The sequence below is a fragment of the Phyllostomus discolor genome, chromosome 1 (genome assembly GCF_004126475.2).
Source record: "Phyllostomus discolor isolate MPI-MPIP mPhyDis1 chromosome 1, mPhyDis1.pri.v3, whole genome shotgun sequence".
Taxonomy (NCBI): Eukaryota; Metazoa; Chordata; class Mammalia; order Chiroptera; family Phyllostomidae; genus Phyllostomus; species Phyllostomus discolor.
The window spans coordinates 160661439-160677076 of NC_040903.2; the positions used below are offsets into that span (position 1 = coordinate 160661439).

A 15638-nucleotide genomic window follows, 5' to 3' on the forward strand; every position below is an offset into this window, starting at 1 on the left:
CAGACTCGGCCTGAGCTCTGTGGTTGGTTTGCACTTCTCCGGTCTTCCCACAGGGTCCTGCATTCCAGAGCCACTAAGGCCTTAAGAGGTCGCCCATCTCCAAGACTTTGAGCCCCCGGTCACACTTGCTTCACCTTTCGTTTCTCTTACCAAGGTCTTATACAAGCCCTTTTCGTCTTTCATAACCTCTTCTATGATCCTGTCTTCTCAGGGTTCATAGACAGGGGACCAAGGTGGAAAGGTGGCAAAGGTGGAAAAACAGAGACGAGGAGAGAAGTGAGCTTTCTTGGATCACTCGCCAGAACAGCAGTGAGGGAAAAGGACCGCTCACATCGTGGGGCTCTTGAATCTGTTCCCTCCCTTCTATCTGGCTGAAGCCTCCTGCGTGGACTCCTGCAGCAGCGCATTCTTTCAACAAGTGATGGAGACAGAAACAGCCCCTGCCCTCATGCGTAAATGCCCATCAAGATAGGGGGCACAGGCCAAGTGATTGTAAACGAGGAATGGAAAGTGGGAAGTCAGCGGCTTCCTGATTTGCTCCACTGCCTCAGGCAGTCCTCTCCACGCCTGCTGGGTTAACACTCCTAATACTCCCCAGACAGCCCACTGCATTCCAGTCTGGTCTAGGCAGTCTTTCTAGCCCCTCCGGGACCACACCTCATCCGTGACCCTGCTCCTCCTGCTCAGGCTCTACCTGCCAGCTGGCCCGACTGCCCTCTGAGTGCCCTTACTCGGCCTATTCTCCCTTTAAAGCCCAGCGTGGCTGCCGCGTCTCCAAGAAGCTTTCACCAACACCCATGATGGAAATGGTCTTTCACCACCTCCACTATACACTCCCTGACCAAATTTTAGGACTTCTTCCGTGGATAAGATGTATGTTACAAGAGTCAAGGAATTTACAGCTCTTTTAGGTAATGAAAAGCCCCACAGCTGACAAAGAAACTGGAAGAACTTGAGTTATCCACCTCTTGGCTCCTTTTCCAAAAGTTCATCCTGGTCCACAGAACATTCACAATTCATCATTTCTGAGCAATTGCTCTGTTCTAGGTGCTGAGTATTGAAATGTAACATGGAAAACACGGGCCCTGGCCTTCACGAGTTTACACTTGGAGAAAGAAGTCCCTGGGAAGCCTGCAGTCTGCATCAGCTGAAAAGCACTGAGGAGCCCTATGTTTCTCAAAGAGCTGCTCTCCCCTCCCCTGAGGGCTTAGCTGTGCCAGACATCACTGCATTTACTCCACCTCACAGGCAGGCATCGTAGCAGGGCTGCGAGCACACCATTGCCTCCCAGCTTAACACATTTACTCCGGTTCCTCTCGGCTGGAACTATCTTCCTCACACCCACATGTCAGCACCTTACTCAGGTTCCCTTCTTTGGGCTCCCAACTTCAGCTCTCCCACTCCTTTGGACTTCTTTCGGGACCTGTAACTTAGCACCACCTAATTTAGCTCTTCTTCACATGGTGAGAAGCGTGGCGTTTCGTGGCTTTGCAGTTTGTGCAGAGAGAGGTAGTTGACAGGCAACGAGATTTGCTCTCCTTCCACCAGTCGGGTTGTTTCTGGGACACAGGTACCCTGCACTCCACTCCCCACCCCCTTTGCGTCTTACCAGGCCTGTGAAACCAGTTGTGGTCAATGTGAGAACAGTGATCTGTAGCTCCCTTGCACGGGGTTATTACAGTCTCTCTTGTGCCCTTGTCACTCACCCTTCCTCTCCATCGGCAATCTCAGGGGCCAGACCGTGGGAACAGCAGGGCTCCATGAGGGAAGGGGCCTGGACTCCCGAGTCTTCACCTGGACAGTGACTCCTGGGAGAGCCAGCCAGGAACACCTGCAGACTCCAGGCAAGAAAGACATGTTGACTAGGTTAAACCCCTGAGATCTTCTCTGACCAAAACAGGGTTAGATAAATTTAGGACTGGATCTATCTCTGCCACTTGTTAGCTGTGTGATGTTGGGAAGATTCGTTATCCTTTCTGGGCCTCAGACTCTCCATCGGTAAGAAGGTTTTAGCCTAATTCTGCAGAATGGTTATAAGACATGAAAAAGATATTTCTGAAGTTCTTGGACATTGTAGAAACCAAATATTCCCTGTTACTTGTGTGTGTGCGTGTGTGTGTGTACTCTCCCACGGAGTGGCTTCCTGTGTGTTAATCTTGTCACTGGATTTCAAATCCCTTGAGCAGTGGCTTGATACTATGGACCTGCTTCTCTTCATGCCAGAAAGCCCAGCACAGGGCGAAACACACAGAAGATATCAACAGGTATTCAGCAGAAGGCAAAGCTACATTAGTCTAGAACAGGCAAAGCTCAGGTTCCGTGCCACCTCTTTAATGATTTCCCCTCTTCGGCCACCCACCCCCCACCCCACCACACGCCTCCCTCCCCTCTCTTCCTCCAAGACCCTTTCCTGGCTGGTCCAGTGCCTCAGCTTCTTGCCACCCCACCCTATAAGTGCATTTTTGTGTAAACTTGTTACTCAGTAAGTGAGTAAATGGGTGTATCTATTTGGATAAAAATCCTTTTGTGGTTTGTAACCGATGGAGCAGAAGCCAGACAGGGAAGGGAGAGGTCCGATTTTTGAGGTCTTTGGAAACAGACGGTGAGGGAACCATCCTGGAGACAACTTTGTTTCATATTCTCATAAACAAGCTAAAGACCTGAGGTGTGTGATGAAATTTCTAAGTTGGAAGATGTTACTAAGCACTTCAGCCCATGATAAAATGTTAAGCTGATGAGGATCAACCATCTCATCAGGTCGCTATGTTGAGTCTGGGAATTGTGTCGATGTGTTTTTGAAAAGAGGGCACATATTTAAAAAATAGGAGCAATGAAGGGATGATGGAATATCTAAAGTTGGTTTAGCTTATTATAAAAAAATCAGAGTCTGCCCTCCACTGTTGCATAGGCAGTGGAAGCTCCTAAGTCTGTCTGATAGTGTTTGACATGCTTTTTACACACACACACACACACACATTTCCTAACCTCTTCTGACAAATACTCTGATGATAACAGGCAGAGAATAAATGCCCACCCATTAGGAGGCAAACTTTTTTTTCATGAGGCCCTATTTGAGAAATTTCTTTTAATGTTTGGACTTTATATATATCCATATGTATCCCATATATGTGTGTGTACATGTGTATATATATGTATATATATATATACACACACACACACACACCATATATGGGTGTGTATATGGATATACACACACTTGCATGCATACATACCATCAGGAAATGTAACATCTACAATTATGGTAAAGCATTTAAAAAATTATTTATCTGGCATAGGAGTTTCATTTAGGGAGAGCTAAAATTTTCAGAAACAACATCTATGATTAGTACACATTCCAGTATCTTCTTGAAATCTTGGGCTTTTGAACCCATTTTATGTGAGATGAGACCTGGAGGTGCGGAGCTGAGGCTGGCGGGGAGGTGAAGCTCCTGGGTTAGAAAGCGCAGTGCGCAGACCGATTCACTGCAGCGCGTGTGAATCCGCCACAGACCAGAACGAGGAACAGCAGCACGTCGCCACTGCCCCTGTGGCGGGCAGGCCCTGCTGAGGGCCGGGACTGGACAAGGTATGTGAGGTGCTCTTCTTATGTGCACCCCAAACACTCAGTAACCAAGAGAAGTCATACTTGAAAAATTCAAAGTGCAAACTGTGGGCTGGCTACCATGTTTGTGAATAAAGTTTTATCAGAGCAGTATGGGCATCACATAGATGTTTGTTGGAAATGTAGAATCACAGGCCTACCCCAGACCTTCCAACTCATAATCTGCATGTTGGCGGGACTGGCAGCTGCGTGTGCCCAGTTGAGTCTGAGGACAGAAGCTGACATGTGGCTGCTCCCGGCAGGCTCCTGCGTTGGTGCCTTCAATTAGATGTTGTTTCAATATTACTCATCATTTGCTTAGCAGAGATAGGAAGAAATGGATTTTTTTCTTTTTTTTTTCTCCCCTCTGCTTCTCTATTGGATTTTTTTCTTAATTGAAATAGATATCTTTATATTCCACATAGAGAATTTATTACATGCATTGAATGTAACATTCAAATTTATTTGGAATTGCTTTTTTATTTCATATCTTTTTAAAATGTATTTTATTGATTACGTTGTTACAGTTGTCCCAAATTTTCCCCTTTGCCCCCCTCCACCTGGTATCCCCATTCCCTCTAGCAATCCCCCCACTTTGTATGTCCATGGGTCATACATGTAACTGGTTTGGCTTCTCTATTTCCTATACTGTTCTAAACATCGCCCTGTCTATTCTGTACCTACCAATTTGTGCTCCTTAATCCCTTCACCTTTTCCCCTATTTTCCCCCTTCCCCCTCCCAACTGATAACCCTCCAGATGATTTCCATATCTATGATTCTGTTTCTGTTCTGCTTGTTTGCGTAGTTTGTTATTTAGGTTTGATTATTGATAGTTGTGAATTTATTGCTATTTTAATGTTCATCATTTTTATCTTCTTTTTCTTATATAATTCCCTTTGGCATTTTATATAATAATGGCTTGGTGATGATGCACTCCTTTAGTTTTACCTTGTCTGGGATGCACTTTATCTGCCCTTGCATTCTAAATGATAGCTTTGCTGGATAGAGTAATCTTGGATGTTGGTCTTTGCTTCCATGACTTGGAACACTTCTTGCCAGCCCCTTCTTGCCTGCAAAGTTTCTTTTGAGAAATGAGCTGACAGTCTTTTGGGAACTCCTTTGTAGGTAACTCTCTGCTTTTCTCTTGCTGCTTTTAATATTCTCTCTTTATCTTTAACACTTGGCATTTTGATTATTAGGTGTCTTGGTGTGGTCCCACTTGGGTCCATCTTGTTTGGGACTCTGTGCTTCCTGAGTTTGTATGTCTATTTCCTCCATCAAATTTTCTTTCATTACTTTTTAAATAAGTTTTCAATTTCTTGCTCTTCCTCTTCTCCTTCTGACATGCCTATGATTTGGATATTAGTATGTTTAGAGATGTCCCAGAGCCTCCTTAGCCTCTCCTCATTTTTTTGAATTCTTTTTTCTTCTTACTGTTCTGATTGAATGCCTTTTCCTTCCTTGTGTTCCAAATCATTGATTCAGTTCTCAGCTTCATCCCCTTCACTGTTGGTTCCCTGTAGATTTTTCTTTATTTCACCTAATGTAACCTTTGTTTCTGCCTGGGTCTTTTTTATGCTGTTGAAGTGCCCAGTGAGTTTCTGGAGCATCCTGTTAAGCAGTGTTTTGAACTCTGCATCTGATAGGTTTGTTATCTCCATTTCATTTAGTTCTTTTTCTGGAGTTTTGTTCTTTTCTTCCATTTGGGCCATATTTCTTTGTGCCCTCAGTTTGGCAGCATCCCTGTGTTTGGTTCTGTGTATTGGGTGTATATGCTTTGACTCTCTGTCTTAGTAGCTTGGCTTATTGTAGAAAAGCAAACCTATAAGTCGTATGGGGCAGAGTGCTGGGTAAACTGCGAGGGTGGGGCCACCTGTGTCACCGTTGTGTGTGCAGGAGGGCTCAGAGAGGGCACAATGCTGTTGCTGGGCCTCTGGAGTTTTGCTCAGGGGAAAGTGTCTCCTAGCACTTGCCCTGTTGCCAGTCACTTCTCTGTATGCCACTGGTGCCCTTCCAGCTCTTGCCCTGAGTCTGTGTGAGTCCTAAGTCCACTGTGGGCCCTTTCAGAGGAGTCTCTTGAGAATCCCATAGTTTCTTCTGCTGCTCCAACCCCCACTGGTTTTTACAGCCAGAGTTATGGGGACTTATCTTCCTGGCACTGGAACCCTGGGCTGGGTGATCGGGTCTGAGACTGTGATCCCTGGCTCCTGAGGTCTTGCTCCTGAGGTATACCTCCCGATTTTTATCTCACACATGTGGACATGGGACCACTTGTTCCATGTCTCCATGCATCTCCAGCTCCCCCCAGCTCTTCACTTCTCTGCACCTCTCCATACGTCTCTGCATCTCTGCCCCTCCTACTGTCTGAATGAATGTGGCTTATTTAAATCCTTGGTTCTTGAACTTCCATACAGCTCAATTTTCTGACAGGTACTTGTCAGAAAGACAGGGGATACTTGTTTTGTGGTCTAGTTGTAGTTTTTGCAGTAGTTGTCCAAGGAGGTAGGGCGTGTTACCTACACCTCCATCCTGACCAGCCACATCTTTTTTGTGATCTATAATCAGAAAATCCTTCACACATGAAGTACACAGAAACATAATTGAGCATTCATATCCAAAACATATTTTAAAGTTCCTTTTTTCTGACTTTCATATTGGCAATAACATTCTACATTGCTGTAGTTTTTTCATTTTGTCTTCAGCTTTTTCTTTTGAGGTTTTTCTGAAGCAAAAACCTCTTGGAAGGCATGTTAGAGGTTTACGTTTTAGGGAGAAGAATGCACCACTCATGCCCAGTACATGGCACCATGCAGTCATTTCAGCATCTCAAGGCTGCGTGGCATGAACCTGGCATCAGGCCAGGGGGCTGGGTGGTGGCCTGACCTGTAAGTGTTACCTTGCACACTGTTAGCAGACACCGATTGTTTCTTGTAAAGATAATTTCCATTTTCACTCCAGAGAACTATCCACTTCAAACAATCAAATTTATCTTTGCCAGTTTAGTAAAAGTGGTATGAGGAAATTTGAGTTAACTGGAGTTAACTTTGAGTTAAGCTCTGATTGAGATATTTTAGGGGCTTCCCCAACATTTTGCTATGAACAGACTTCACATTAGAGATGATGATTCCTTCAGACTGAGAACCACCCAGTCTGGAGGCAAAACTGCAGTCTTGCCAAAAGGCTAGTGCGAGTGACAGCCATGCAGTCAGTTAATGAGTCTAGACAAACCCTTGGCGACATCCACACCTCACTGCTGCTTGATTGTTCCCTACTGATGCCACATCCCAAACTCCAGTTAAAGATACCAGTCACATAGTCAGAAATGCCAAGGTTAATGTTATTATGTGGTACTCAATGACATATAGACTAGCAGCATTAACAGTAGATGGAATGCATATCAGAAATACTTGGGTGAATCTTTCCCAGTTGACTTTCACAATGGGCCTAAAGATTTAGAGCAGCGGTTTCAGCCTTGGCTACAAATTGGAATCACCTGGAGAGCTCTTACAACCAATAATGGCTGGACTTCAGCTCCAGAGATTCTAAATCAATGGGTCTGAGGTGCAGCCTGAACACTGGGACTTTAAAAATCTCCCTGAGTCATCCTCATGTGCTGCTAATGTTGATGTGGATTCCTTGTAGTGAAAAAGTGGATATATATGAATTAACCTGACTAATACAAACATATATATATATATATAATTGTATTAGGGTAATAAAATATACAAATATATATATGACTCTAGATAGCCTAAACAAATATACATATGTTTAAATATACATACATATTTATAAATATAATAAATATATAAAACAAATAACCTCAAAATATCAGTGGCTAATGCAATAGTTTACTTCTTGTGATTGTGAATGATTGCATATATGTATGTATGTGTGTATATGTGTGTGTGTATATATGCATATATATGTGTGTATATATATGAGGTCTGTCCGGAAAAACTCCAGCCATTGTTAGTATAACAAGAACAGTTTGTGTGACATTGATGTAACCTGGCAGCCAAGGAGAGTAGACTGGACTGTGTATGTGTGAACAATGACAACCTCACTGTACTAGTCAGTGGGGGCAGTACATGCTGTTGAGTGAGCATGTGTACTGTGTGGCCGTTGCATTCAAAATGACTGAATGAGTAGAGCAACAAATCTGCATCAAATTTTGTGTTAAGCTTGAACATTCCTCCATGGAAACTATTTGGGTGATTCAGAAGGATTTCAGGGATGGTGCAATGAGTGCAGTACAAATACTAGTGTCACACAAATGCTTCAAAGATGGTTGAGAATCTGTTGAAAGTGACCCATGTTCTGGAAGTCCTGAAACAAGCAGACCACCTGAGAATGTTGAATGTGTTCAGGCTGCAATCAATAAAGATTGGCAACTGACAGTGCGAGAACTAGAAGCTGCTGTGGGGATTCCAAAAACTACTCTGTCTGAGATTTTGATGCAGGATCTTGGCATGAAATGTGTCATGGCAAAATTCATTCCACGGCTTCTGCTACCAGAGCAGAAGGAACATTATGTTGCAATTGTTAATGACTTGATTCAAACTGCTACTAATGAACCAGATTCCCTCAAGAAGGTCATAACCAGAGATGAATCGTGGGTCTATCACTGTGATCTGGAAATGAAGGCCCAGTTGTCCCAGTGGAAGTCACCTGGTTCTCTAAGCCCCAAAAAGTGTGGCGAAGTTGCAGAAGATCAAGACCATGTTAACTGTACTTTTTCATTGGGAAGGTATTGTCCATCATAGTATACCCCTCCGGGCCAAACAATTAATGAGGGGTACTGCCTCAATGTTCTTTGTCAGTTGAGACATGCAATATGACAAAAATGGCTGCAGCTATAGGCAACTGGTGATTGGCAGTGACAACATGCCCTCCATGCATTACATCCTGTGCAGAATTTTTTGGCAAAGCACCAAATCACCCATATAACTCGGTGCCCCTCCAGCCCAGCTTTGGCACCCTGAGACTTCTGGCTTTTCCCAAAACAAAATCACCTTTGAAAGGGAAGAGATTTCAGACCACTGATGAGATTCAGAAAAATACAACAGACCAGCTGATAGCGATTTCAACAAAGTATTTTTCAGATTGTTTTGAACAGTGGAAGAGATGCTGGGAGAACTGTGTGAGATCCCAAGGTGCCTACTTTGAAGGGGACTGAGGCATCTTTCTTCAATGTACAATGTTTCTTGTATCTTGTATCTTGTACAATAAATGTCTCTATTTTTAATATTACATGACTGGATACTTTCTGGATATATATATATATATATATATATATATATACCTGGAAATGGTATAGCACTTCTGCTATCTTCATGGTTAGAATCCATCCTCCAACCAGAGGAAGTCAGACATCTTTTTATGAGCCCAAGAGTACAAAATGGGGTTGGAGAGCATCTAGTCAGTCTCTGGCATATAGTAATACTATGAAAATGTTTATAACTCAATTATTTGGCATGTGTTTATGATGCCCCTATTTAAAAGCCATGGGCTTGGAGTTTGTGTCAACACTTCAAGTTAACTTTATAAATTATATTTGTCTTACAATTGTAGAATCAATGAAACTCACATGAACCTTTCAGTTGTAATTTCAATACAAATTGTTTTGGGGGGACTGAGTAGACAGACCCCAGGCTGTCCAACTCTGCTTTAACCCAAGCAGCTCTGCTAGATTTCAAGATGAGTTTCATTTAAACACAGGAATCTTAACTCTAAAAGCACACTCACCCATGAAAATCGTCATGTTTCATCATTGTGTGCTGGAGATATGCTAGAATGATGTTTCTAATTTTGGTGATGCATAAAGATCTAGGCATGGGTCTTTTGATGTCAAAGGTGAATTTACTGCAGAACCATATCCTATTCCTGTCTCCTAGGACTGTAGGAAGTTTTGGACTCCTACCTCGGCCCCTTCCTTCAGAAGCCTGCAAAGTCTAACCATGTCCCCACCAAAGACACAACTGGGGGAGAGAGCTGGGGTCACCTCTTATTCTAAAGTTCCTGTAGGCTAGACACTGGCTTCATTAACATTTGCCCCCAGTGCTACATGCAGGTGGCACAAGGAAAGTGATCAAAAAATATTTGTTGAGAAAAACAAAGAAAAGGAAGGAGAGGAAGAAGTCACATAGAGAGAGAAGAAATGTTTTTTTTTCCTATTTTCACTTGTGTTTTTACCTCCTCCAATCTCGGTCATTGATCCATTCGACACATATTAAGTGTCTGCTATGTGCCAGACACCAAGCTGCACAATGGAGCTGTGAGAATAAAGCAGACTCTTGCCATCAGAGGCTCCTATGACATAAGGAAGGCAGCAGTGGGTGACAGGTTCATGATGAGCATTTGCTGGGGGTCTAGGGAGGTGGGGGAAGCAAAAGGGCCAAGCAGGGTCTGGCTCATTCTCTGCCTGGCTGTCACCAGGTTGCTGGAAGAGCAGAGAGCAGCCTAGATCTTGAATCAGAAATGTAATCTGCAGCCTTACAGGTTCCTATTTTGCTCTCATATATTGCATCTTACTTGTTCTTTGGTGAAATAAGTACCTGTGTCATTAGAATGCCTGGGGTTTTTAGTCTCAGTTCTACCTTTTTAAGGTGAGAGACCCTAGGCAAGACAACTGAATTCGTGAAACAATGAACATAATTACTCAGGACTGAGGTGAGATTCAGAGGGATTTTTCTCACAAGTGCTTTTCGAACTAGAGGTGTCAGATTTCAAAAATATTTACATCTATCTGTCTATTTATCTATCTATTGTAGGCCATACTGATCCCTGTGAGCATGTTATTATTAACATAGGTGTTATTATTAAGGTGTTATTAGGTGTTATTATTAATCCCAAAATCCTGATGAGGAGAACAAGGCTCATAAACATCCAGGAGTTGCCCTCGATGAATAATTTGGAAAGGGAGCTAAGGCTTGAACACAGCGTTCTGACCACAGATTTCCTGCAGTGTCAGGACTTGGGACCAGGTGCTCCCGAGGACCTCGGCACCAGACTGAACTCTCAGCAAACTTTCTTAACAAGATAAGAAGAGGTCAAAATTCTGTGAACCAGGAATCACAGACCCTGAGGGAAAAATACTTGAGACTGAGAGCATCAGAACATCAGAGCATCAGCCTTTAGGAGTGGCGCCCCAGCTTCTACACCCTTTCCCAGGGGATATGAGGCCAGTGTGGGTGGGCACGACCAGGAGCCACTTGCTCCTGGGAAGCTGGATCTGCAGCAGACCGACTCTCAGGCTTACTGCTTTTTATGAATGACCCACAGAAGACCCTGCTATGGTCGATTTACAATCGTGTAGGAAGCAGTGGGTCTTGGAGAAGCTTGTGACCCTACTTGGGATCCCTGGAGCCAAATCCCAGGACTGCCCTAGAGAAGAGCAGTGAATATGCTGATGGGGAATAATCTTGGTGCAGCTAAAGGCAGAAAGGCTGAACAACACATGATGGTGACTTTACATGGTCCTGTATCAAGAAAAACACACAGACACAAACCCAGCCCAGCCTGCTGGGACTTTGAAATTCTGACATGTCAAGGTCCCATTAATCTTTCCTGGTAGGTCTGGCCCTCTACCTTGCAGAGCTGTTGGGGACACCCAGACCAGAGCTCACTGTGCAGACACCACAACAACACAGGCCTGTGACCTCTTTCTGTCAATAGCTGGTGGGTTCGACGGCATGTGTGACTATTATCAGGGTGTTTTCAAATGTCTCCATTTCTAGGAGAAGGGAAGACAAATCATTTGGGTTTGATTTAATTCTCCCCCAGAGGGAATTTTGTGTTAAAAAGGAAGCAGATCTCTTGTGATTTCTGCAGCTCCCAGCACAGCTGCGAAGCCCACACCAGGTGGGTTATGGAAGTTACCTGGGAACTGCTGAGGGGAGCAGCTGTTCTCAGCTAAGCAGTTCTACCTTGGTGCTGCTTAACTTCGAACCTGAGGTAGGATTTTAGAAAAACTGAGTGTGATGCCTTCTAGCTGACACTATGACCAACCCCTAAAAGGCAAAAGGGAGCAGAGAGAAGTTAATGCTACATTTATTTATGAAATGGGAATAGTCACAGGGATCAAAAATAACAATGCATATTCTTTTATGTGGGACAAAAATGACAATGCAAAGCAAAGAGTTGAGCTATGACTTCATGCAGTTAAAGAGGATGCAGCTTCCTCTGTCCACGGGTAAAAATGAAACTGACATCCATTTGTAGAGGTCACAATTCAGGCTTGAATCAAGGATGCAAAACAGCCCATGTCCTAAAAAGAGGTTTATGATGTTGTTTGCCAAAAAACCCATTTTGGATTCATTAGCAGTTAGTAGAAATAACAGATTTTGTGACATTGCCAGGTCCTGCCAAATGTATGCAGGATGTCAAACCTACAAGACCATCATGTTTACACAGACATTTGTGAGAAAGTCAGAACCTTTCATTGAGACCCAGCCCTGGAAGTGAACCCAGTCATGGATACATATGGAAATTTGCAAAACAAAACTCAAGGTCTTCTTGTTTCTAATTCTAAACTCAGAGTAATACTGAGAGCCCTTTCCTAACAGCACATAATGTTAGGCTCACCTTGGGTTTCAAAAAGTGTATCAAAGCAAATTAGTTTGCTTTTTTTTCTTTTTTTGAAACAAAAGTGTCATTTAAAATTGGCAAGAGGGAAATAAGTGTGTTCAGCTATGTATGTGAAAACAAATCCTTCTCCCAGTAATAATCTGCTAGCATTTAAAAACAATGTCCTTACACCATTTAATAATTACATTTCTGAAATAACCTCTAAGAACTACAGTTAAATCAGAGTAAAGTACATTCTGTGGACAAAGCTGACTATGATTTTAAAATTTCTGAGTTTATAGGTATATGACTTTCAGTGTATAATATAGTCTCAACTTAATTGTCCTTTATTTGGCTCATCTAATTTACAAACATGATTTCTGAAGTTTAACAGTATTTGTAATGGCAATGTCCAGAGCAATTTTGGCTGAGTAAAGTGCTATTTGTTGAACAAAAATGTAGTTGTTTGTGCAAGTTTAACATTTCACAGGGCCAGCTGAGTTCATTTCAACCCTACTTACAAAATAACTATTGGCACACAAAATGGGTTGGGGGTAGAGACAAGACGTTTTCCAGCTTCTGAGCGATTTACAAAACCAAGTTCTTCAACCACAGAAAGTAAAATCAAGAGGTGACAAACAATTAAAAGGTACAGGTTTAAGTCTCGGGATTAAAAGGGTTCCAATAAGAGGAATATTTACAATGGAACAATGAGGAAAATGTTTTGTTACAGTCAGAAACATGGAAAATATGCCGTTGAAAATTGTTGGCTCTGAAATAAATAAAATCCAGACTGAGACTATTAAAAATATCAAAGTGATCCACTATGTGCCAACTCTATTTTCTTCTGTTGTTTGTTATAAAGAAAATCCGTTATTGAATATAATGCAGTTTTGGTTAAATTATCAAAGACATTTTCCGTCTATGCGAACTGTCGTTTACCATATGCTGTATATTCTTCTCTAACAATTTCAGTGCACTTCCATCACAGAACCATAAGCACAGAGTTAGGAGGAAATTTTGAGTCATGATTTGAACTTCCTGACCAAGGTACAAATCCTTTCCAAAATAGTCATTTGACTCATCTCTGTTGAGCACCTATTATGAGCAAGATTTTCTGGATGGCAAAATAAGAGATATGGAAAATACTTGAAGATGTTGAGAGAGAAGAAAGCATCCTTGTCCACTGGCTTACATCATGCTTGGACTGAAACCCTCCCGCTAGTGACAGGGAAGTCCCCGCATTGCAAGGAAACCCGATTTCTCAGAGGGTGGCTCCTTCACTAGGCACGTATGTGCTAAACAGGGCTCCACACCAACTGACTCTGGCTTTGTCTTCCAGAACATCCCCCTCCATCTTCTTTAGTTCAGCTCTTTGCAGATTTTGGGAGGGCTTGTCTGTGTCCCGCATGCAGCGATCTCGTTCACCTTTATTTTTATGGCCCTTTACTTTACTGGCCTTCAGGATTTTAAAAATAATTTCATATCATTTGAATGAGCTTAACTATTAAATATTCAATATTGTACTTAAAATAAAACTGCACTTTCAAGATACAACATTCAGAAAACAAGAGGTATAGCCTTCCATTGGATTCAATTTGGAATTATCCCTTTGTAATTAGACTAGCACTGACTAACAACAGATGTTTAGCGGGGAAGGAGGGATGGAACACCTAAGGCTTGCCAGCACTGTGTGTATATTTGAGAGAAAGGGGCATGATAAATCTTGTGTAATGAAATGCATGTGCTCTAAGACAACGACTAAACTTGATATTTTAAAGCACTTAAGTCTAACAGTTTAAAAGTCACCAGAGTAATTAGGCCATGCTTTAGAAATAATGCTACAATCTAAATTACTTATTGGTGAGAAATAATGCTGTCTTTAGTGAACTATAAAACAAGAGAGTGAGTCAAATTTGTTAAATTTGCTTATAGAGGTTATACCTTTGGCACCTTTAGCAGCTGCAAGTAACAGACCCAAGATAATTCACATTCAGGAGACTTTCTTTGGCCTCCAAATGGCCCCTCCAATCCCACATCCATGCAAGAACACAGAGCCAAGGGGGACACTAAAAAAAAGAAGAGACTGTTTTATTGTGACATTTATGACATGGACCCCTTGTTGACAAGAATGGTGGAGGGTAATCTTGGCAGGTTGCGCAGGTGTGAAGAAGGATGCACTGGTCCTCTGGCTGCTGAGGCTGTTTCCCGGTCCTCCCAGGCCTCCATGCACGCGCGGGACAGTCACAGAAACTTCAATACCACTCGGTGTACACGTTTAACAAGTCTTTGGTCTTAATAAGCACCATTACAAACCCTCATATTAAGGGCATTATTATTCTAGTTTATAAATGTTTCAATGATAAAAAATAGCACGATTACAGTATACACACTCTTAATTTACATGTAATGTATTATACTCATAACTGAGATAAGCTACTGAACTAACTTTGGTTGATTGAAATTAATGAAGTATTTGAGCTGAATACTTGAAATTTGGTTTCTAAGTTGTGTAAATATTACAGTGCATTTATGAATCTAGTTTGAGAATTTACTAGCACCAAATAGATATTAGAAATGGCCAACCTAGTATTTTTATTTGGAGAAGCAAAGTTTAAAAATCTGAAAATAAAAATAGAATAGTCCATCGATTGGAAGCATACCCCTGTGCATCTGCTAGAAGGACGGCACATGAGCATGAATGGCCCGCCCCCCGTGGAAATACACATCCCAGTTTTCAAGAATTAACACGTACGACAAGGTAGCTTAGCTACACACATGAGAAGCCTGAGAAAGTGGTTGTTTTGAAGTAGGGTAATCACCTGTACCTTGCTTTCATAATACAAGAATAGTGCTTATTTATAGAAATCGATGTGGTGAAAGATTGTACCTATGATATTAAAATTCTGATTGGGGAAAAAATTCAGTTCTACCTATCTATCTTTGTTTTTTAATTATTTGGTCTCTGGATGGTGAATTAATGAAGCAAAATCTGAATTTTCATCTTCAGATTATCACCCAGTTCACCACTGAGGTAGTCTTTGTCATATTTATCTTCTAGCTGATTAAGTTCTTTCTTTTTATAAAGTGGAGTACTGCTGATTTGTAATGAATAGGTTCCAGCCACTGGCTTCTTCTTCGTGAAGTGGAGGTAGCTGATCCCTTCCTTTTGGTTGATTTTGAAGAAGCCGTTTTCATTTCCAGATTCAATCAAGTATCTGTTGTGATTCGTCAGAGTTGTAAGAGCTGGAAGGAGTTCTAGGATTCGGACCTTGTTACTGATGTGGGAAATATTGAAAGAGAACATGGCTGTCTTCTCAGCATCCCAACTGGCAAGACTCACGTTGGCTTCTGTCTCTGGTTGATCCTGAAAAGACACACAGTGAGGTGTTAACTAAAATGTGTATGTGCCACTTCTTTCCCATAGTTAAAAAACAGTGACTTGACTCTCACACTAACACAACTTTT

At 42.2% G+C, this 15638-nt stretch overlaps 1 protein-coding gene across 4 annotated transcripts in view; it reads right to left on the bottom strand.

The window, feature by feature from the left end:
• Nucleotides 1-14238: 14238 nt before the first annotated feature.
• Nucleotides 14239-15638, bottom strand: part of FBN1 (fibrillin 1) — a 228806-nt gene continuing 227406 nt past the window's right edge. For 2 of the 4 annotated variants that reach the window (XM_036033266.1, XM_036033271.1), the window contains one exon: nucleotides 14246-15537. In XM_036033266.1, the coding sequence (XP_035889159.1) occupies nucleotides 15148-15537 (390 nt within the window). In that variant the 3' untranslated portion in view covers nucleotides 14246-15147. Of the gene's footprint in view, nucleotides 15538-15638 lie in introns of all 4 variants that reach the window. The other 2 variants (XM_036033263.1, XM_028505704.2) reach the window with 2 other exon arrangements.